The following is a 23,172-nucleotide window of genomic DNA, read 5'->3' on the forward strand; positions in this document are numbered from 1 at the left end:
CATCAATGGACAGATCATCCAGACAGAAAATCAATAAGGAAACACTGGCCTTACATGACACATTAGACCAAATGATATTTATTGATATTATCTATAGAGCATTTCACCCAAAAAGCAGCAGAATACACATTCTTTTCAAGTGCACATGGAACATTCTTGATAGATCACATGCTAGGCCACAAAAAAAGCCTCAGTAAATTTAAGAATAGTGAAATATCAACCATATATTTCAACCACATCACTATAATATTAGAAGTCAACTATAAGGAAAAAAAACCTGCAAAAAACACAAACAGATGGAGGCTAAACAGTATGCTACTAAACAACCAATGGGTCACTGAAGAGATCAAAGAGGAAATAAAAAAAATACCTAGAGACAAATGAAAATGAAAACGTGACAATCCAAAACCTATGGGACATGGGACTTTGCTGGTGGCACAGTGGTTGAGAATCCGCCTGCCAGTGCAGGGGACACAGGTTCGATCCCTGCCAGGAAGATCCCACATGCCATGGAACAGCTAAGCCCGTGCGCCACAACTACTGAGCCTGCGCTCTAGAGCCCACGAGCCACAACTACTGAAGCCTGCGTGCCTAGAGCCCATGCTCCACAACAAGAGAAGCCACCACAATGAGAAGCCCGCGCACCGCAACGAAGAGTAGCACCCGCTAGCCGCAACTAAAAGAAAGCCCGTGCACAGCAACGAAGACCCAACACAGCCAAAAATAAATAAATATTAAAAAAAAAAACCACAACACCTATGGGACACAGCCAAAGCAGTTCTAAGAAAGAAGTTTATAGTGATACAAGCTTACCTCAGGAAACAAGAAAAATCTCAATAAACAACCTAAACTTACACCTAAAACAACTAGAGAAAGAAGAACAAACAAAACCCAAAGTTAGTAGAAGGAAGGAAATCATAAAGATCAGAACAGAAATAAGTGAAATAGAGACTTAAAAAGCAATAGAAAAGATAAATGAAACTAAAATCTGGTTCTTCAAAAAGATAAAAAAAAATTGATAAACCTTTAGCCAGACTCATCCAGGAAAAATAGAGAGAGGGCCCAAATCAATAAAATCAGAAATGAAAAACGAGAAGTTACCACAGACACCACAGAAATACAAACGATCATAAGAGATTACTATGAGCAACTATAATGCCAATAAAACGGACAACCTAGAAGAAATGGACAAATTCTTAGAAAGGTACAGTCTCCCAAGATGGAACCAGGAAGAAATAGAAAATATGAACAGACCAATTACCGGTACTGAAATTGAATCAGTAATTTAAAAGCTCTCAACAAACAAAAGTTCAGGATCAGATGGCTTCACAGGTGAATTCTACCAAACATTTAGACAAGAGTTAACACCTACCCTTCTGAAACTATTCCAAAAAATTGCAGAGGAAGGAAGACTTCCAAATTCATTCTGTGAGGCCACCATCACCCTGATACCAAAACTAGACAAAGATATCACACAAAAAAGAAAATTACAGGCCAATATCACTGATGAACATAGATGCAAAAATCCTCAATAAAATACTAGCAAACGGATTCCAATAGTACTTTAAAAGGTTCATAGACAAGACCATATTCTTGATTAAAAAGGCCAGAAACACAAACTAAGCCTGCATTCTGACTGTTAAAAGGTATAAAATCCAAAGTAATCACAAAACCCCCCACAAAACACAAAGTAATTGATCAATACTCAGAAATGAATCTGAATCAAGTGTTTCTGCTTTAAACAAAATGACTAAAATTTGCAACAAAAACAAAGATCTCCTTTTATGCTGCAGATATGAAAGTGTGTTTCTTCCTCCTGAGAAGGGTGTGTATGTGTATGTTTTGTGCATGTGAGGGTATTTCTTCCTTCTCTCTGCAAATAAATATGTTTAATGTTGCCTCTGATTGAAGATAACTATTACTTAAATTTATTTTACATTATAGATTTGCCACTTGAGTAACATGTATAGTAAGATATTGCCCCAAATCATCTAGAATTTCTCAACTATTAATTATCTTGATTCTTAAATGCCAGGGATTATAGTATGTGATCACTGAAAGCTATTACCTTTGTCTACATACTATAAGGCTGAAGACGACTGTATGTTTAGTTTACTTGCAACAATTAATTCCATAAGTCATCATGTGATTCATGCCTTCTTAGAGAAATACTGTTGATATTTCTTTCCTCCTTAGGGATAGATCATTTATTAACTGATTAGCCTCTCTCTCTAATTAGTGCTTTTTAACCAGTTCATGATTCATTAGCACTTTTACCAACATGATTGGCAAAAGAAATAACATATAAAACTTAATCTGTAAATTGTGTAATTTTTTTGTTGGGGATTAAAATTTCTAGGTCAACATATTAGAGTAAGAGAAAAAAATTAGATTCTAAAACAATTCTTAATAATCATGCTTTCTCCTGAAATCACACACAACCAGAGGAAGTCTCAGCTCTTGGGAGGAGAGAAGACAGGGGACCTCTTACCAGATAAACTCCCTGCAGTGAGAGCAGTAGGTGGGCTGCCTCAGGTATGTGGCCATGAACTTATGTCCGTTGATCTGGTGGACTCGCCTTCGCATAGCCCTTTGGCGCTTCCTGGTAAAATGTTTGAAGATTCGGTCTCTCTGGAGAGTAGCTATACATTAAAAGAAGGGAAAAAAGAATAATGTGTAATGAACCTACCAGCACCTAATGTATGAGAAAGTTTGGTAGTTCAAATACTCCCCAAATTACTTTTTTCTTTCTTCAAGATGTAAAACACCCCAGAAAATCATCATGCTTTGTTAGACATACGTGAACCCTGGGATTCCCAACTGCCTAGTTATAATTGGCTATCTTGGGCCAGTCTCCCCCGGAACAGAGCGTGGGTTCCCCAGAGTTTCGATGCGCCAGTATGTGACAGCAGCATGGTCTCGCAGTCCCTGTCCAGCTGTCTGGGACCTCAGGTGCATCGACTGGCTGCAGTGACCGGCTGGCAAACAGGGCTCCTCATTACTCCCCTTTCATTCTGCTGTCCTCACAAACTTAGTGAGGGAACTGCCCCCAACACAGTGAGAGCCCTGCCCAAAAGCATCAGTTCCAGCACCACCTCTGTTAACTTGGAAGAGGCAGAAATTAACTGGGAACACACTCAGAGTTCCCTTTCTAATTTCATATTTTAAAAGTAGTGGCTCCTAATCTGAAGACTCTAAAAACTGTGCACCATTTAAAGATCATAAATGATATCTTCCACCTAACTGTTCTAGAACTTTTCCAATGTATGCAGAGACTTGTGATTATAAAATAAAGATTCCTTCTTCAATAATGCTTTTAAATGAATCACTGCTCCAAAGGAAACTAAAGGAATCATGCAAGAATAATCTGCTAATAAATTTTAAAACCTGGAAGAAATAGAAGATTTCCATGTAAATACATGGTCAAAATTAGTCAAATAAACCAAAAAGTCTAATTTTTTAGAAGGAATTGATAAAGTTTTTAAAGGACTACCTCTAATACTGAAGGATTCATTTTATGTAGACTTTTCCCAGTAGCAATATACTCAAATAACCAGAAACTTCTATACTATCCAGAATTATCTTAAAAAGAAAAACTCACTATGACCAAGTGGGAATTTTCTCAGGAGCATAACAATGGGCATATTATTACAAAATCTATTATAGCTTATTCTATTAATAGGTGAAAGAATAAGTATGACAGTTTCAATAGATGTTTAAAAGGCACTTGATAAAATTTAACTTGTAATCCAATAAAAAATTCTTTCGAAAAGACTAAAAGATTGTCTCTTTAACATGACTAACACACATTTTCACAGGTCAGAAGTATCAAACTGAATGGTAAATGTTAACAAAATTCCTGTGACAGTTAAGAACGAATAAGACTAATTATCACCACTATTATTTAATATTATTCTGAAAGTACTCACCAAAGTTGTTAGAAATGAAACAAAAGATCAAACTATTAGGAAAAGGTGGCAAAGATACCATTATTTGAAGTTGTTTAATGTATGACTAGAAAACTCAGGAGAATTCAGCCTAATCTATTAAAAAAATGAGTTCAGTGTGATGGACAATAATAAATCATTAAAAGTCAAGGTATTTAGTATATCAAAAGAGCCAATTAGAATAAGTTAAAAAATCCCATTCATACAACCAAAAAAACCAAATTATCTAGGAAATAATTTATCAGAAGTGGAAGATTTATATGAAAAAAAGACTATAAAACCAACTGAAGGGTATGAAAAGATAAGTAAAAATGAAGTTCTTAAATTGGAACACTCAATACTACAAAGTTGTCAATTCTATCTAATGTCAAATTCAACGAAATTTCAATCAACATTCCCAAAGGATGTTTCTAAACTTGACAATTTTTTTCAAGGTTTATTTGGTACTATAAATATTTTAAAACTGTCCCAAAATTTCAATGAGGGAGGACCTGCTCTACATGTTAAAACATATTATAAAATTACGATAATTTAAACAGTGCTCTACCCCCTCAAGAAAAGTCCAAAACTAGAAATCAATTTGGCTGAAAGAGAATATGGTTCAAATCAGTGGGAAAAGATGGATTATTCAATAAGTGGTGTTTAGACAACTAGGTAGCCTTTTGGGAAATACCTTTACCTCACTCCTTACACCCAAATAATCTCAGATAAATGTTGAGGTGGAAATTATAGAAAGAAAGAAAACATGGGAAAAAAATACACTCCTAGTAATGGGATGAGGATAACAAATTTCTACAGCCATAAAAGATCCACAGATTTGCAATCTATGAAATTGAAAGTCCTACTTGTCAACAGACACAAAACAAAGTTAAAACAAACTGGGGAGAAAAGGATTTGCAACATGCGACAGTGTTACTATTTATAATATGTATAAATCATTAAGAAAAGAGGATAAACAATCTAGTAAAAAAGGGGCAGAGGAAGTGAACAGGGAATTCATAAAATTATAAATGCAAATAGACAATAAACATGCCAAGATGTCCAATGCTATCCAAGACACACATGTAAGAACTGCAAGGTAAATGACATTTTACCTCTTAAGTTGGCAAATACTTATAAAGGTAGTTAACATGCCTACTCTTACTACAGTGTAGGGAAATCTGCACCTCCAGCCTCTGCTGGTAGGAGCATAAACTGGTCTCTAGTCCTCGCCCCACCATCCTCTGGCTGTATTTACCCTGCTAAGCCTCAGTGTTCCCATCTATAAACCAGGGAGTGCCTTCCTCCTAGGTTTTTTCCAAGGACTGAATGAGATAACGCGTTAGAAACGTTTTGCCCAGAGCTAGGCACACGGTCACATTCAACACGTAGCTATTTCAAGAATGATTTCTTTCGGTGACCAATTTGACAAATACCTGTCGAAGTATTTATTCCAGTTTTATTGGGAAATAATTGACCTAACTTCACTGTGTAAGTTTAAGGTGTACAAGCATGATGGTCTGATTTACAAATACTGTGAAATGATTACCACAATAGGTTCAGCTAACATTCACCTTCTCATATAAATACAATAAAAACAAAGAAGAAAAGGAAATATATATTTTCTCCTTGTGATGAGAACTCTTAGGATTTATTCTCGACTTTCCTATATACCATACATCAACGTTAGCTGTGGTTATCATGTTGTATACATTACATCCCTAGTACTTACTTATCTTATAACCAGAAGTTTATACCTTTTGACCACCTTCCTCCAATTCTTCCTCCCCCTACACCCGGCCTCTGGTAACCACAAATCTGATCGGTTTTTCTGTGAATTGGTTGTTTTGTTTTTCCTGTTTGTTTTTTAGATCATAAAGTATTTGTTTTTCTCTGACTTATTTCACTTAGCATAATGCCTTCAAGGTCCATCCATGTTGACGTAAATGGTAAGATATCCTCATTTTTTTATAGCTAATATTCCATTGTGTATCTATATCACAACTTCTTTATCCATTCATCCATCGATAGACACAGGTTGTTTCTATATCTTGGCTATTGTAAACAATGCTGCTATGAACACGGGGGTGCGGATATCTTTTCGAGTTAGTGTTTTTGTGACCTTGTCCAAGTGTTATGTGCATTTCCTTTCATGCAACAATTCAACTTCTAGGATTTGTTTTCTATTAAAAAACACCAGAAAGCAGGAATATATGTTATATAGATATCAATCATTATATTCTTTTTAACAGTAAAAATTAGGGTCAATACAAGAAATCTCAAAGAATAAAATGTAGAAATAGTCCAAATAAACATTGCTAAGATACCAATTCTTCAGAGGCTCTAGCATGGTTAAAATTGTACCTGCTTCAGGTTTTGTTTTGGGGTGTGTGTGTGTAACATCTTTGGCAAGCAGCCCAATTACTATCATTCTCAGGTTTCCCAGCTATCTAAAGAAGATGAAAATATACCTTTGTCCTCAGCGCTACGGGGATAGTGTCATAATCAATATTCCTGAGAGGTTCTTACAATTTTGGATAAGGGTCACATAAGAACAGAAGTCACTGTACTGTACTGCTCTCTTTCACAATACTTCTAGAAGCCGTTTAGTAACCACAAAATAAACAGATTTTAATGTTTGTTTGTTGACAGATGATGAAAGTTAGCCTAATGATAAGACCCTATACCTGATCTACATTATCACCAACCTAAGACCCAGCTCAGTACTGGCCAAAGTAAAACTTGTATTGAATTACTAAACACTTATCACATCTAAATGCAAATTAAATTCTCCCTGGGGGGGGGTCCAATTACCAATAATTTAGTCATTTAATCCCTTAATACTATAAAGATTGGTTAAAAGGTCAGCTCACTTGCAGTTTTAATATTTCATGAATTGGGTCTTTCTTTTCCCCCCTCAACAGCTATTTCCATTGCAGTAATGTGACCTATCAATTTTCCAGGTGATTTGTTATAGCTGGAAGGACATGGGAAGAAACTGCTTGTAGTTGTTCACCAAGTCGGTCATCCCCTAATGCCTTCGCTCCTGCCTTTCACCCCGCCCTGGAATGTTCTTCCTTCCTTTTTTTTTTTTTGTTTTGTTTTAAACTAGTTAACTTAGACTTTCCTGTGTGCCTCAGAGCCTAAGGCAAATCCTGAATCAGAGTGAAATGCTTCTCCCCTCTGTTTCCACAGCAACCTGGGAGCACACCTCCATCTTTTCCCTTATCCCAGGCAACTAGGGGTTATGTCTCTTTCACCTCCTATACCCAGGTGCCTCAGAAGACCTCATACATGGTCATTTTAACTAAACTTCACTCTTCCCTTTTCTCTATTCTTTTGCACATGTGCCTCTTTTTGTTTAGAAAGCAAACACACACTCACCCACACCTCAGAATTTGCAAGAAATTTAAGTCATGTAAGTAAACCGGGGCCCCCATGGCTTCATATGGCTTTCCCTATCACCATTCTTTTGCTGGCTGCCCTGACCAGGAAGAAAGAACTCTGGGACTTAACTGTGTTCCCCAGAGCACAGACTCAACCCCCATTTGACAATCAGAGCGCAGAGGGAGCTTCCTCATTGTTCACACGGCCTCCTGTTGACTTAGGACTGAGTTAGAAGGGCTAAAAAAGACGATGTAATCCTGTGTACCCTGGGCTTTGAGAAATCTTTCAGATCACGTGTTAGGTGAACACATCAAGCCATCCTAACATGCTCTGCAGCCAAAACTTGCATCACAACCTCTGTTTTGCTCCTGAGGTGCTCAATGCCTCTAAGTAAATAGGAAGCTGGCTCAGTGCCCCAGAGTGGAAACTCACATTCCAGTCTCAGGAGGTGGGCAGGTCTGGAGCCCTGATCTGTCTTATCCAGGAGTTGGTGTTGCCAAGCCCTCCCAACCACAGGGTGGAGAATAATTATGTCAAATGTAACGAAGCTTAACTAGTTTGAAATAAAATTATATTTCATAAAATCTGATTGTCAGCCCACACACTCTTTCAGAACTTGAGGAGGCACAAGTGAGTAGGAGCCACCCCAGGGTAAGCTTCCATCGCAGAAAGCTGTGCTGGTCTGAAACTTGCGCTGCTGATGTGAGGCTCTGCCAGGGAGCAGTGGCTCTCCAAAGTCTCTGTCATACGGTCTAAACCTGATCTCAAAAATAGTAAATATTTCATCCTTTTTAGTCTTCTGCTCTCCCTACCTGAATTTAAGGCTTTATATACCAGATATAGACATCTGTATTTGAAAGTACTTCTGAAACATCCTGATGTGAGTCAAAACAGCATAGTTCCAAGTTTCCAAATGACTGTAAGCATATTAAATCAGAAAGAGAAATCTACGGCACTTTTTAATTTTTAGAATTACTGATATAAAGCATATAAAAGAAATACCTCTGATGTAGTGTAGAATGCAATTTAAGTTGAATTTGCTCAGCAGCAAAAGCACTTAGTTTACTAAAATCTGGTCTTCAAGGGGGCGGTGCAGGGAGGTCGTGCAGCCTTTATATATGGCAGGCAGGAGAGTGTGGTGGGTGAGCGCTTCGAATCTGGAGCCCAGCTGTGAATCCTGCTTCTTCCCCTTATAAACTGGGTGACCTTGGGCAACTTGTTTTATCTCCTATGCCTCAGTTTCCTCATTTGTAGAACATGAAGGGCTAGAGAACTCTCCTCAAACGGCCATTTTGAGGACTTGCTGAGATAATAAGTGTAACATAATTAGAAAAATACCTAGCAGGTGGCAACTAAGTGCTACCTATTATACTTGTTGTTAAAACTCTTACTTCAGAGTTCAAGAAATAGAAGGGATTTTTAATCCAATCACCTAATTGCCTAGAAGAAGAATCAATACCTAGGAAACCATTACCTAGAAGTTCAACAACGTGCTCAAGGCTCATCTAGTAGCTAGCTAGCACCAGAACTACCCCCGGAATCCTCCACTCTTGATCTTATCCCAGGACCATACGGTTAACACCATCCTGCACTTTGTCCTTTATTAACATTATTAACATTGGGTCTCCTAGAATCTTCTAGAATCAACTGGGTCTCTCCCCTGGAAAGTAATAAATTTTCTGGTGAGGAAACAGAAACTAACAGGAAGGTTAAGTGAGGTCAGGCAGCCAATGATAGAAGTGGGGACGCCAGACCCTGTTTACTATGTTGAACTACTGAGCAATGCTATCAGATGTCTTTTTTCTTCTTCCTGAGACATTCATTTTCTCATGTGTGCACTTGGGAGGTGATGACTATGGGAAAAACAAACAGGAAAACCTTAGTGTTGACCAAAAGTTACTAGTCAAGAAAGAACCAGAGTGTGCTATGTTGTTAATGTTTCTAAAATACAAAATATCCTTGAAAGGTAATGCAATAAGGTAGTGAGAGAATTTTGCTTAGTATTATCCAACATACTGAATAAGCAACCACGTGATCACAGAACTGTGTGATAAAGAATGATGCTTAAGAACTTAAACTTAGATGATTCCTGTCCGAGACAATAGTGATAATAACAGAACAATTAGCACACGTATTAAGCAAATACATAATTTAAATGAGTCTTTACGATAGGTACACACAACCAGTGGGTGACAGCATTTATTGGGTGTTGAGTGAAGAGAGAATCGCAGGAGTTGTGTACCTAGTCGTCTGATTAATTAAGGAAGACTTCATAAATGGGTTGAGATTAGCTGTTGTTTGGAAGAGGAAGGAGAACCTGGTGAAGCAGGATAGGGAGAGGATTCCAGGAATTTATGCCAGCACCAGTCACAATGGCTGTGACAGTGTTGGTATTAAAAATGGCAAGCAAAAGCCCCCAAATGGCACTGAGCAGAACAGAATCTTCTGTTTTTTGAAAAGAGCTGAATCACATGACTCATAGGTATTTCTAAATTCAGACAGAATGATTCAACTCAACGTAGTATGAGACATGACTCTACAGGAGCTATACACAGGTGTTTCTCAGGGACTTGGCTTCCTCTGAGGAAGCACAGTCTACAAAAGCATCTACCATCGTGCAAACTCATGGGGATGACTATCACTGGAAAGAGGGGGGAAAAACAATTTGTTACTAGATTGACCCTCTCGCAGAGGACTCATGGCTCATAGCATCATGAAAGCTGAGCCCATTCTCACCCAACCCCACCTAACCCTCCAGTCTCCTCTGTCAGCAGAAAGAGGAGCAGAACAGAGGTCCTGGATGCGGCCATCAGAAATGGTACCCAAGTTCCATCAGGAGCCTTGGGAAAGGCCTCTCACCCCACTGTTATAAGAGCCCTGATCTCCCATCGTCCAATCACCTCCTTCTTAATTTCACCCCTTGTATCTACGGGTATTGTCCAAAGTACAAACTCTCTCCTCAGCCCTGAAGAAAGGGACCTTGGCTCCAATAACATCTGGTTCCTCTCACTCCACAATTTCTTCTTAGTCTCCCTCACCAGCTATTCTCTTCCACCCAACGTTTTAAACATGTGTGTGTCCCAAGGTTCTTTGTACACCATTCTTCTGGTCTTTAGGGGCACTCATCTCCTCCAAGACTTCAAAAGACCTCTTGACTTCCAACAATTGCCTATGTACTGAGGACTCGCAAATCTGCAGCTCTAGCTCTGGCTTCTAACTACTAAACTTGTTTCTAAGTAGCTTCTCAGTATCTCTTCAAGACATCCCCAAAGTACCTAAAACTTGACATTTGTAGGCTGAACCCTCTTCCCCAACCTCTTGAACCCATGTTTCTTCCTAGATAATAGTACCACTATGCTTGGAGTCATCCAGAAAAAGAAGAAAAAAACCCAAAAAACAGCGCAGAGATGTCTTCAGGTCCTCCTTCTCCAACCACAACAAACTGATCGTCAAGTTCTACTAAGTCTTCTATGATCTGACTGGGTCTCTCCCTCCCATGCTCACTGGGTATAGTTAGTTCATGCCTTTTTCCTCTCATCTGGACTGTGAAATAGTTTCCTAACTAGTCTCCCTGCACAAGTTTGCTCCCCTCTGAAATCCATCCTTCATCCAACCAGTTATGTGCAGGAAATACACATAATTCACAGTGTATGTGAATATCCTGCATGGAAATCAGGCTTACTGTAGTTGTCCTATTTGAACCATAGTAAGGTAGTAGGGGGTATATTTTCCCCAAAGGGTGGTGCTTCCACTGTCCAACATCTGAGAGAAAGTTGGGTCCTCAGACAGCAAAAAGACTTTCAAGTGGGCCTTAGTCAGGTGGGAGACTAGTCTTTCCCCCGGTCCTCAATTTCTGGGGTCTGGACCTGAGGTACCAGGAATGGGGCATCCACAAGGCTCTGCAGAGAAAGACAGTGGTAGGCTAGGAGTAAGTCCAGTAGTAATGGGCTTGGAGGACCAGGATTCCTTTCATTACGAACCCAGAAGATCTTAAACTCCTCCACTAAGTCTGTTTAGTAGATACCAATGTTGACTTCCCTAACCCCACACCCATAGTTCTCAGGAACCCATCAAATCTTCTCCTCCCTTTCATCCTGCCACCTGGGTTCCTTCAGGGATTTCTAAGAGTGGGCAGAACATCCTCAAGGGGCAAGGAAACTGGGATATTTATCTTCCAGCTCCCATCTGACATTGGTTAATGGCTGCTTCAAGGAAAGGGGACATTAATTCTCCAGCATTTCCAGCCCTTCTTTGTGGGCTGAGAGGAAATATGGGCAGGTCATTCATAGCATCTACCATAGAATGAATTCATACTTAGCCTGGTCCTGATTTCTTATTTATATTTTGCTGCCATATATATTTCCTAACAAGCTGCTGTGGAATGACATGGAGTATAACTAGAAAATTCTTACAATAATAATCTTTGACTATCATTGTGCCTACTCTTTTCTGCACAAACAATTTAATGACAGAAATTTCTTCTTGTTCCCTATGACAAATGCAAGGATCCTACAATGACTCACTGTGAAAAATGGGAAGGATTTCTACTCTGTGATTCTACAAATATTTTATTTCCCCCACTGATTTCATCCGTAAATAGACTTCCAGCAGCCACTTCTTCATTCTTCAGTTTTTTAAAATGAAAATTAAACATTGCTTAGTGGATCATTAACCATCAGCTTTCAGGATGAGCAGGAAATATGTTTCTGTTCCATCAAATTTGTATTGGATCCTTGGAGGTATGTCCCTATCATCACTCTGTCATCCTAACTATCTGGAAATTATCTCAAAATGGCATTATCCACAACTCCAAGCTTAAGTTAGATAAAGTATCTTGGTTTTATATGCTTAAAAATTGAAGCATTTTCCAGTTATCTGGCAATTTTTCTTTTACCTGGAGAAAATTTAACTGGAGAGAAAATGTCCCACTCATGGTATCTCCTGTCCCTTTGATAACCTTCTGAACTTAAGAGGATAATGAAACCATGATGTGGTTTCACTTATCAGAGCAGAGGCAGCATATAAAAATGTCTTCTTGCTCTTTCATTACAGTTGTTTATAAAGAGAATATATGGTCACTAGAGAAAATGCAAATGATACAGAAAATAAAGAAAAATTTTTTTCTTTTAAAAAGTCATCTTCACGGGGCTTCCCTGGTGGCGCAGTGGTTGAGAGTCCGCCTGCCGATGCAGGGGACACAGGTTCGTGCCCCGGTCCAGGAAGATCCCACATGCTGCGGAGCGCCTGGGCCCGTGAGCCATGGCCGCAGAGCCTGCGCGTCCAGAGCCTGTTGCTCCGCAACAGGAGAGGCCACAACGGTGAGAGGACCGCGTACCGCAAAAAAAAAAAAAAAAAAAAGTCATCTTCAATCTTACTATACAAATAATCACTGAAAATTTTGGTGAACATGCCAAATATATACACTGTATAGACATGCAATCTTATGTAAGTGGTGTCATATTCTTTGTGCTACTTTGCCAACCACTTTCCAATTAAAACGTCTTTCCACATTTTTTTAAAATTTTTTTAAAAATTTTATTTATTTATTTATTTTTAAATTTTTGGTTCTGTTGGGTCTTTGCTGCTGCCCGCGAGCTTTCTCTAGTTGCGGCGAGCGGGGGCTACTCTTCATTGTGGTGCACGGGCTTCTCACTGCGTTGGCTTCTCTTGTTGTGGAGGACGGGCTCTAGGCACGCAAGCTCAGTAGCTGTGGCTCGCGGGCTCTAGAGCGAAGGCTCAGTAGCTGTGGTGCACGGGCTTAGCGGCTCCGCGGCATGCGGGATCTTCCCAGACCAGGGCTCAAACCCATGTCCCCTGCATTGGCAGGCGGATTCTTAGCCACTGCACCACCAGGGAAGCTCCCTTTCCATATATATGTATATATATATATATATTTTTTTTTTTTTTTTTTTGCTGTACGCGGGCCTCTCACCGTTGTGGCCTCTCCCGTTGCGGAGCACAGGCTCCGTACGCGCAGGCTCTGCGGCCATGGCTCACGGGCCCAGCCGCTCCGCGGCATGTGGGATCTTCCTGGACCGGGGCACGAACCCGTGTCCTCTGCATCGGCAGGCAGACTCTCAACCACTGCGCCACCAGGGAAGCCCCCTTTCCATATATTTTTGAAGAGTATATATTTTTAGAGCAGTTTTAGGTTTACAATAAAATTGAGAGGAGGTACAGAGATTTCCCATATACCCCCTGTACCTGCCCTACACATGTGTAGCCTCCCCCATTATCAATATCATTCACAGGAATAGGTACATTTGTTGCTAAGGATAAACCTACATCGACACAACATAATCACCCGAAGTCCATAGTTCACCTTAGGGCTCACTCTTGGTGCTATATATTCTATGGGTTTGGACAAATGTATAATGACATATACTCATCATTATTACAATATACAGAGTAGTTTCACTGCCCTAAAAATCCTCTGTGCTCGGCCTATTCATCTCCTTCTCTTCCTCTCACCTCTGGCAACCACTGATCTTTTTGACAGTCTCCAAAATTTGCCTTTTCCAGAATGTCATAGAGTTGGAATCACACAGTATGTAGTCTTCTCAGATTGGCTTCTTCCACTTACTAATATGCATTTAAGGTTCCTCCGTATCTTTTCATGGATTGATAGTGCATTTCTTTTTAGCACTGAACAATATTTCATTGTCTGGATACACCACAGTTTATTTATCTTTTCAGCTACTCAGGGATATCTTGGTTGTTTCCAAGTTTTGGCAATTATGAATAAAGATGCTATAAACATTCATGTGCAGGTTTTTGTGTGGACATAAATTTTCCCTATCTTTTTAAAAGTTACTATTTCTGCTTTTATAGCAACTAATACTAAAGTTACCACTTAATCATATCTTATAAAATGAATATACAGCACAGCTGACTTAAAAGTAAGCTAATAGCATTAGCACATCCCCCCTATGAAAGTAGGGTTTCTCTATTTGAAATCTGTACTTTTTTTCTCAATCTCATTCTCTAACAGCTTAGAGACTGTCCTCTCCACCGCCAGCCTCCAAGCTCAGGTTAGTCTTCCTTCCTCACAAAAAAGATTCTTACACAAACAACCTGTCCAACCAAAATCTTTTCCAGATAAACATGTGTTTCCTGCTGAGAACTAAAAGAATCCTGCCCTTTAGTGTGGCTGATTCCATTTCCCTTTCAATTTTTGTTTTTTTCCTTTCTACTAGTAGACTTCTGAGGTCCCTTCTAAGCTCTTGAGTTCTGATTTCATGATTTTAGAAAAACTTCACAGGATATTAGCCATGAGGAGTATGATGTCTAATCATTTCCTTTTCCAGCTACATGGCTGGAATGAAAGCAATGCTGCTCCCTCATGTTGCTGATTCAACATGATTTTTAAAACCACTGCACCATTGCTCATTGTAAACAGACTAATTCAAAACCTAACACTGAAGGTAAAACACCTTTATCACACAACTAAATGTGCTCCAACACTGATGCCAGGGCTTTGAATCTCAGCCAGATTTGATAGTTATTTTAAAAAAAGGAGAGAGGGAAAGAGAGAGAGAGAGAGAGACAGCTGCTTTAATCAAATGTTATTTATATCATATGGTCACTTCCTGTTAGAGGCTCACAACTTAGAAGCATACATCTGGCTATTAGGTTGGCTTTTTTTGTTGTTTGGGGTTTTTTTGACAATTGCTTTATGCCTTAAATTAAACAGGGACAGATAAAATTTAAAGGCGACAAATTAAACTTTTAAAAATAATGCAAACCAAGGTTTGGTACTGACAGGGACTGAAACCACTGATAAAAGTAGAGTTTGGGATTAGCAATAAATTCCCATCTTAATGATCCAGTGTTGTTATTACTGTGCTACCAGAAAGAACATTCCACTAGTCAAAGACAAATGAATCCTCTTTTCTTAAAATCCATTCAAAGGATTCCTTCTTTATTACCATAAACAACCCACTCTATATCCTTGAATAAGAGTTCATACCTTTCTAGGAAAAGCAGAAATGTATACAAGAATACACCAAATAGCTGGATAAGGTGTGACAAATGCCTCCATCTTCTGAAGGATTTAGTACCAGCTCAACGTATCACATTAACAAAAGTCTGGATATTTTGGGTTTAATTCAGAGCTTTATTATAACCTAGTAAACATAGTCTAAATACACAACAATTCAACAAACTGCTAGGGTTCCGCTGGAAAATGAATAGCAAAAGACCTCTCAACCCTAAAGCTGTCATTCAATGCACAAACCACTTTGAGGGCAAGCAGGTATTCTGTCCCATTTTGGACACTAAAGGGCAGCTCATCTTTTGTTTTAACCTTGGTCCCCATATAGGCTCTAAGGACACCCAACCTCTTCCTTCTCTATCATATGTGCATTCAATCCACAGATTTTGAATCTTTATTAAGTGCTGGACACTGCGATGGGAAGTAGGGGTACAATGGTGAACATGGTAGAGTAATGCCTTCAACAACTGAAAGCCTACATTGGAGACAGACTGTAAATGGCTATTACTGTGCATAGTACACATTTCCATGTGAGTGTGGAAGGGGTGGAGCCTTACCAGGACAGGCGGCAATCAGAGGTGGCTTCTTTTTAAGGACAATGAAGTTACGACTTTCAGAACAAGTGAAGGGGAGGTGGAACAGGAAAAATGGGGAAGAATGTTGCAAGAAGAGGAAACAGTACGTACCCACGTCCAGAGTTGAGAGAATACAAGGTTCAAGCAAATTCTGATATTCACCTTCCGACCTGATCACTTTAATACCTCGTAACTGCAGCACCATCATCAAATATTTACTAAATGTCTACTATTTACTAGGGCCCAGAACACCAAGAAGTAGGGCAAGATTACTCCAAGAAGTTTCTCGAATCGTTATGGTGGGATACAGGAAGAAACTACTGTACCTTCCATTTATTTATTTCTCACATTCCTCACTTCAATTCTATGATACTTTGTGTTTATAGCAATCATAGTACTATATATATATATACACACCCACACTATATATATATATAATTATATATATAATTTAAGAAAATATACATATATGTGGGGTGTATGCTCAAAAATTGTTCACTGATGTCTACTTGATCAAAGAAGTTTGAAGGCCATTTATCCAGATGGGCTTACATTCCAATTGGAGACACAAGCTATAAAGAGATGAAAAGCACCCAGCAGAGAGGCTAAGTGCTATCTACAGGTGTTGAAAGGGGAAGGGGAAGAGGGCTGGGGTGGTCAGGAGAGGCTCCATGGCAGAGAAGGCATTTCATTTAGGCCTTGACGGAACACCAGAACTTAGACCAAGGCACCCTATAAAGGTTAGGGAGGATGACCTATCTGGGAAGACTGACATAAGCCCTAGTATATGGGCACTAGAGAACAATAAGAAAACCAACTTCCCTAATACAAAGGCTTCCCACACAGAAGCAGGACAGATGGTGGGGATTCTGAAGCAGAGACAATGGGAGCAGGACAGGGGCATCTTCATTATCAGGCTAAGAAATTGTACTTTATTTTGCAGGCAGTAGGGACCCTGGAAAAATTGTGTGCCCAGAGGCAGGCTTTCTCTGGAAATGGAAAGCTGGGCTACATGGTCACTGAAGTTCCTTCTAACTCTTTAGAGTCTATGTTCCTAATGAAACTTGCTTTCAAGAATGTGGGGAAGAGAAAGATATTTCAGAAGACTGAGGTAGTTCACCACCAAACACCTTCACTAAATCAACTTTTAAAGGATGTACTTTAAGAAGGAGGATGTACTTTTAAAGGATGTACTTCAAGAAGGAGGATCCTCAAAGGAAGGTCTGAGCTACAGAAGAAAATGGTGAGTAAAACATTACAAACATGTTAGGTGAGTATAAACAATGATGGAATAAGCAAGTAATGTCTAGTTAATAGAGCTTCAAAAGAAAAGTAAAAAGACATCTAAAAATAGCAACCAATTAATTACACATCAGCCAGGGGTAAGGGGACTGGAGTTGAAGCATTTAAACATCCTTATTTGCTCAGTAGAAGGTTAAGGTAGTGGCCAACTTTAGAGTTTGTTACATAGATGTATTAAAATTCCAAGTATGGCCAGTTTTAAAAAAAGAGGTTATATCTTCCAAACCATAAGAGCAGGGAAAATGGACTTGGTGGAGATGGTGGTGGGAAGAACCTCTATCAACTTAAAAAAAAAAAAAAAAAGAAATTTAACTACTTGTGGTTTATATGACACAAACCTAAAACATGGATAGAAAAAAAAAAAGAAAGCAAAAGAATCAAAGAAGATACAAGGTAAATACTAATCAGAAGAAACAGAGTAGCCATATTATATCATATTAAATACATTGTAAGAGAAATAGTATATGTCGTGCTTCTCTGTGGGAAGCCTTTGTATTAGAGAAGTGACCATATAGTGATAAAAGGTTTGTTTCACCAGGAGGATATAAAATTTTATTTTATATATCTAATAGCACAGATTTACAAGAAAGTATTAAGCAGCATTAACTCATTATATACTATTGCTTACCGAGGAGCTGAGTAGTACAATAGGGTTACATTCCCTTCTCTAGGTGTCCACTCTGAGACCCTCTAATAGAGGAAAGAAAACACGCCAAATGTCAAGCTCAAATATATTCTTGATTCTTTCATTCCTTCAGTTGTTCAAAATCACACTATAGTTGGCATCTTCTTTCCATTCATGGAGATATACTTTCATTTCTCTTGGATAAATACCTAAGATAAGAATTGCTGGGCTTCCCTGGTGGTGCAGTGGTTGAGAGTCCGCCTGCCGATGCAGGGGACACGGGTTCATGCCCTGGTCTGGGAGGATCCCGCATGCTGTGAAGTGGCTGGGCCCGTGAGCCATGGCCGCTGAGCCTGCACGTCCGGAGCCTGTGCTCCGCAACGGGAGAGGCCACAGTGGTGAGAGGCCCGCATACCACAAAAAAAAAAAAAAAAGAATTGCCGGGTCATAGAGTAGATATATTTCAGTTCTGAAAGACAGTGCCTGCCCATTTTTCAAAGTGGTTGTACCATTTTGCACTCCCACCAATCATTTGAAAAGCTCTAGTGCTCCACGGTCTTAAGCATTTAGTGTGGTTGGTGTTTTACATTTTAGTCATGCTAGTGAGTGGTATCTTATTGTGGTTTTAATTCGCATTTCCCTACTGCCTCAAAACGTTGAGCATGTTTTCATGTGCTTATTGGCCATCCATATTTCTTCTTTTGGGAAAATGTCTGTCCAAATCTTTCACCTATTTTTTTAAAATTGAGTTGTTTGTCTTCCATTCGTACTATGGCTTTCTGATACAGCTGTTTACTTTTGGGGAGAAGTTAGCAACTGTTTTTCCTGTTGAGAAAATTCAATTGCATGGAATTCACCTGAGAACTCTCTGCCCAAGATTGTGTCCAGATTGAAGGCAAAGAAGGCTTCAGAAAGGTTAGGGCTCATGTTTACTTTTTTATACATACATATGGGTGGGGAGGAGAGAAAATCTAGACTTATGTTTTAAAATTCCATGTATATAGTATTATCCTGACCAGCAAGCAAAGTAAAAAATCACTTTTGCCAAGTTTTTTATACCATCTCTAGCTGAGTAAAATAATCCAGTTAAATTGTAATATTTCTGAATTTTAATAAACTAATCTCAATTACATTGATTCTGCTTCATCACCATTTACAATTCCTAGCATACACACACAGATTTTCTTTTTCTGGCCTCATTAAAATGAGTCTTGTTAATATCTTTGTCAAGTTCTTTACTAACTGAAGTACATTTGATTTTAGCAACTGCCACTGCAACTAGGCAACTTCAGCAGAGGCCAAAGAACACAAATTCCAAGACTGCCCAAGGCTCTGAAAGCATCAGCCATGGGTGTGACTGCTCGCCTTCTTTACGTGGAAGCAGCGTCCCGAGCTATTGTACAGACGTATTTTTTAAAAAATCCTCATATCCATCTTTGATCACAAAGATCAAAAACAGTGGATGAGAGCACGCCCTCTAACTGCAAAGCATTTATAAACCTCTACCATTTGCCCTTGAGAAACAGAGTGTTCACTCAGTTCTATTTGAGCTCTTGCCCAAAGCTTACCAATTGGTTCCTTGACGTGACACAGTAATTCTGATGAAAGAGGCCTAAAAAGAGTCTACTTTTTCTGTTTCTTACTTGTTTTAATGAGAAGATAGGAACCGGTTTCACTTGATCTGTAAGGAATGAAGCTTTTCATGTTTCCCTCTACTCTCCAGATGAACTGGAAACTGAATGTAAAACTGTAGGAGTGCTCTGTAACACTTAAGAGATAAGTCCCTCTTGCTTTAACGTTGCTTCCTTTAAGAACTTTTTTTAAACCTTTGGCCATGAATGTGGAGCAGGGGATAAGGGTGGGATGGGAACAGTGGCATTCAAAATTCTTTAAACCATCTATGCAAAAAAGGAAAAACTATCGTTACTCAAAGTTTGAGCCACCTCATTCCCTCACCTCCAAAAAAGGGGTATTTTATTTTTTTTATTTTTGGCTCTGTTGGGTCTTCGTGGCTGCATGAGGGCTCTTCTCTAATTGCGGCGAGCGCGGGCTACTCTTCATCAAGGTGCGCAGACTTCTCATTGCGGTGGCTTCTCTTGTTGCAGAGCATGGGCTCTAGGCACGCGGGCTTCATTAGTTGTGGCTCTTGGGCTCAGTAGTTGTGGTTCACGGGCTTAGTTGCTCCGCGGCATGTGGGATCTTCCTGGACCAGGGACTGAACCCGTGTCCCCTGCATTGGCAGGTGGATTCTAAACCACTGCACTTCCAGGGAAGTCCCAAAAGTATTTTAAAGAGACAATTAGAGACAAGTCTACCTAGTAAAAACTTTTTTTTTTTAATTTTTAGGCAATGATTGAATCTCAGAAGCAAACCAATGGGGAATATTTTCTGTGATTGACAGACACAGAATTTTTCACGTTCCCAAAATAAGAGTCCCCACTAATGTAAACAAAACATTTTTGGTGTTTAAGAGCCAGGTGAAAGCTCAGTAATTCTCAGCATCTGGTGCTGACCGGTAACAAGGTGGGATTTCGAGGGGAGAGCCATGTTGCTGCTTTTGTGAGCACATATATTTCCCCATTACAAGCTGACTCTAATCCACTTTGTAAACTGCGCTCCTGAAGCAGTAACTCATGAGAGATGAAAGAGTCGAATTTCCTCAAACAAAACTTTCCGCATTTTCTTGTAGCTGTGTGAGAAAATTCCTCTGTGAACACAAGGACAGGGTACTCCAGCTTCATGCTCTAATTGTAGATAAAAGACTCAAAACAGAAACATTTTAAAATAAGCTACAGCCTTCACTTAAAACTGTATAAATAATTTTAACAATAGAAGACTTTCTTCTGCCAGTATTTGTGGCAAACTCTAAAGAAAACAAGAGCCTTCACGGGAGTCCTCTTATACTTCCTTGGGGCAAAACTACCATCTAAGACTATGAAGAAGTTATCCTGGATCAAAGGGTTATTAAGAAGTGACACCTCTGATGAAAACATTCTCAGTGAGGCTGTCTGCCCAGACTTGTGAAAGAGTGAAGAATCTGCCTTCAGCAATGACAGGGTCAGTGTGAACTGAAAACTTTATTCGAGATCACGTGTCTGGAGGCTGTAGCACTGTGTTTTGCATTAATGACTAAGGAAATCATAGTTCTGATCTTTTAAGTGTTTTCACTGAAGGCACTGGCAAATGCATGGCACCATAGGGAACGTGACAGCTTGGTGGTGTGAGCAGGGCACGGGCACGAGGAACAGGTGGTGACATGAGAACACTCCTCCCTAGGGAGAGCCAGACAAAACGGTCCCTGGATGCATTCTGGTCTGCTTTCCACTCACCTGGAACTCAAGTGTGGCTCTCCAAAAAAAGAAGTATATGGTTGTTCTCTTAGATTCAGAAATGCATGACTTTGTTAAGGTGCACAGAGTTGGAGACAAGGAAAACAGACCTTTAAACAGCTGAATTTGCCTGAAACTGCCAAGTACCCAGATCCCCAGCCTTTCCTTGAAGGCCCCCCCAAGGCTGGACCAATATCCCTTTCCAGAGTAACACCTGTGGCCCCTCTACACAGACCTGCTCCAAGCTGGCGTCCTTGCCACTCAGAGCCCTTGCTCCAGCCAGACTCTGCCCAGGTCACTCTCGTCAGCACGAACAGCTGTTCACTCTCCCCAAGCCAATCCTCATCCAAGTGCTTCCTCATCCCAAGGCGTCTGGAGACCCCTCTAGCTACCTGCGCTCTCCTCTTCATTATCAGCGCATGGCTCTGATGCTCGTCCGTGCACAGCACCCCACCCGGCCTTCCCCATCTCACAAAGTCGTTCAATTGCCTGTGCATTTTTCCCTTTTACCTCAAGTAGACCAAAGATTTCTTGGAGGCCAGAGCTAGGTTTTGTATCCTCACAGGATCCGTCATAATGAGGTTCTAACACCCATTAGTGGAATCCTTGCAGGTTGCACCAACACACAACTGAAAATCATAAAATGCAAGTTAAAGATCCCTTGTTCCCATTTCTGGGTCTCTAGGATTCTGTGGTTCAATGGGACTGCCTGCTTCTCCGAGGCCATCACAATGTGGCAGCTGTGACATAGTGATCTGTAAAAGAGCCTGGCCTCACAGTCACCCGTGAGCTTTAATTTAGGCTCCCACGCTACTTATATATATAAATTTGGGCGACTTCTTCCATTAGACCAAACATGTGTAGCATAGCAACTATGTACCAGGCACTCTGTTAAATATGGCTTTAAGTATTGGGTTGGCCAAAAACTTCATTCTGGTTTTTCCGATGGTAGAGGGTATAGAAAAACCTGAATGAACTTTTTGGCCAACCCAGTATGATTAAGACAAAGTGTGTGGGTGTCAGTGTGTGTGTGTGTACAGTGTGTACACACACACGTAAGACATAGAGCCTCATTAAACTCACACTCTGCTAGAATATTTCTGCTTATTAAGAAGTGGAGATTCCCAGACTCTATTCCAAACTAAATCAGAATATCTGGGGTAGGAACCCAGAATCTGTATTTTAAACTCAGAGAACCAGTGGTCTAGCAGGAAGGACCCGCAAATCAATAGAGAGTTAAAATACAAAAGCAATTGTTGCCTTATTTCTAGGTTGCGTGTCCAGGGTGCTATGAGACAGAGGAGGGGGCCTGGAGAGAGCCCGGGAATCTGAAGCAACGCAGGGGGAGGTGTTGACTGCACTGAATCCAAAGCCCGAGCAGCACTGGATCAGGGGGAGAAGCAGAAGGAACAGGAAATACCCAAAAGAGTCTGTTTCAGCCATTCCCACCCAGCCAGCTCCTTCTGAAAAACCTTTCAGTGGCTGCCTCCAGGCCTCAGGGCAAAGTCCTCAAAGCAGCGCACGTGCCGGTTTATCTGCCTGCACTAAACCCTTAACATTCATCCATCCCTGCCTGGCCCTGGGCTCCAGGCTAGCCCTCCTCTCTCCTGTCCTTACTCTCCCACCCTACCTCCCTGTAAAACAACTTCCTTAAGGACTTGCTTGCCTCATTGACCCTTATTCAAGTCAGGGTTTGACTGTCGCCTTGTAGTGTTTCCAGCCCCAACACCAAAGCTCTTATCATGCAGACTCACATTTACCTGTTCAGACTGTGAACTAGGGGTATGTGGGGGTAGGGAGACGTATCCCTAGTGTTCGCATATCAATAGCCATGAATGAATACATGGGTGAGTGAGTGAATGGATGGAGGAAGAAATGAATGAATGGATAAGTAAACAGAAGTATAAAAGAGTCTGTCACATTCAGGTACCCACAAGTAGTATACTATAGCTGGAACTACAGTGGGTATGAAGGCCTAGTAGGAGATGAGATTTAGAAGGAAGATGAATACCAGACCTGGGCAGGAAGGAGGAAC

At 40.2% G+C, this 23,172-nt stretch overlaps 1 protein-coding gene across 1 annotated transcript in view; it reads right to left on the reverse strand.

Moving 5' to 3' along the window:
- The window catches only part of PRKCH (protein kinase C eta), a 223,433-nt gene that overhangs the window by 100,321 nt on the left and 99,940 nt on the right, over nt 1-23,172 (reverse strand). Inside the window, exon 3 of the mRNA XM_067734003.1 lies at nt 2,492-2,642. Within this exon, the coding sequence (XP_067590104.1) occupies nt 2,492-2,642 (151 nt within the window). The remainder of the gene's footprint in view (nt 1-2,491; nt 2,643-23,172) is intronic.

The sequence above is a fragment of the Pseudorca crassidens genome, chromosome 1 (genome assembly GCF_039906515.1).
Source record: "Pseudorca crassidens isolate mPseCra1 chromosome 1, mPseCra1.hap1, whole genome shotgun sequence".
Taxonomy (NCBI): Eukaryota; Metazoa; Chordata; class Mammalia; order Artiodactyla; family Delphinidae; genus Pseudorca; species Pseudorca crassidens.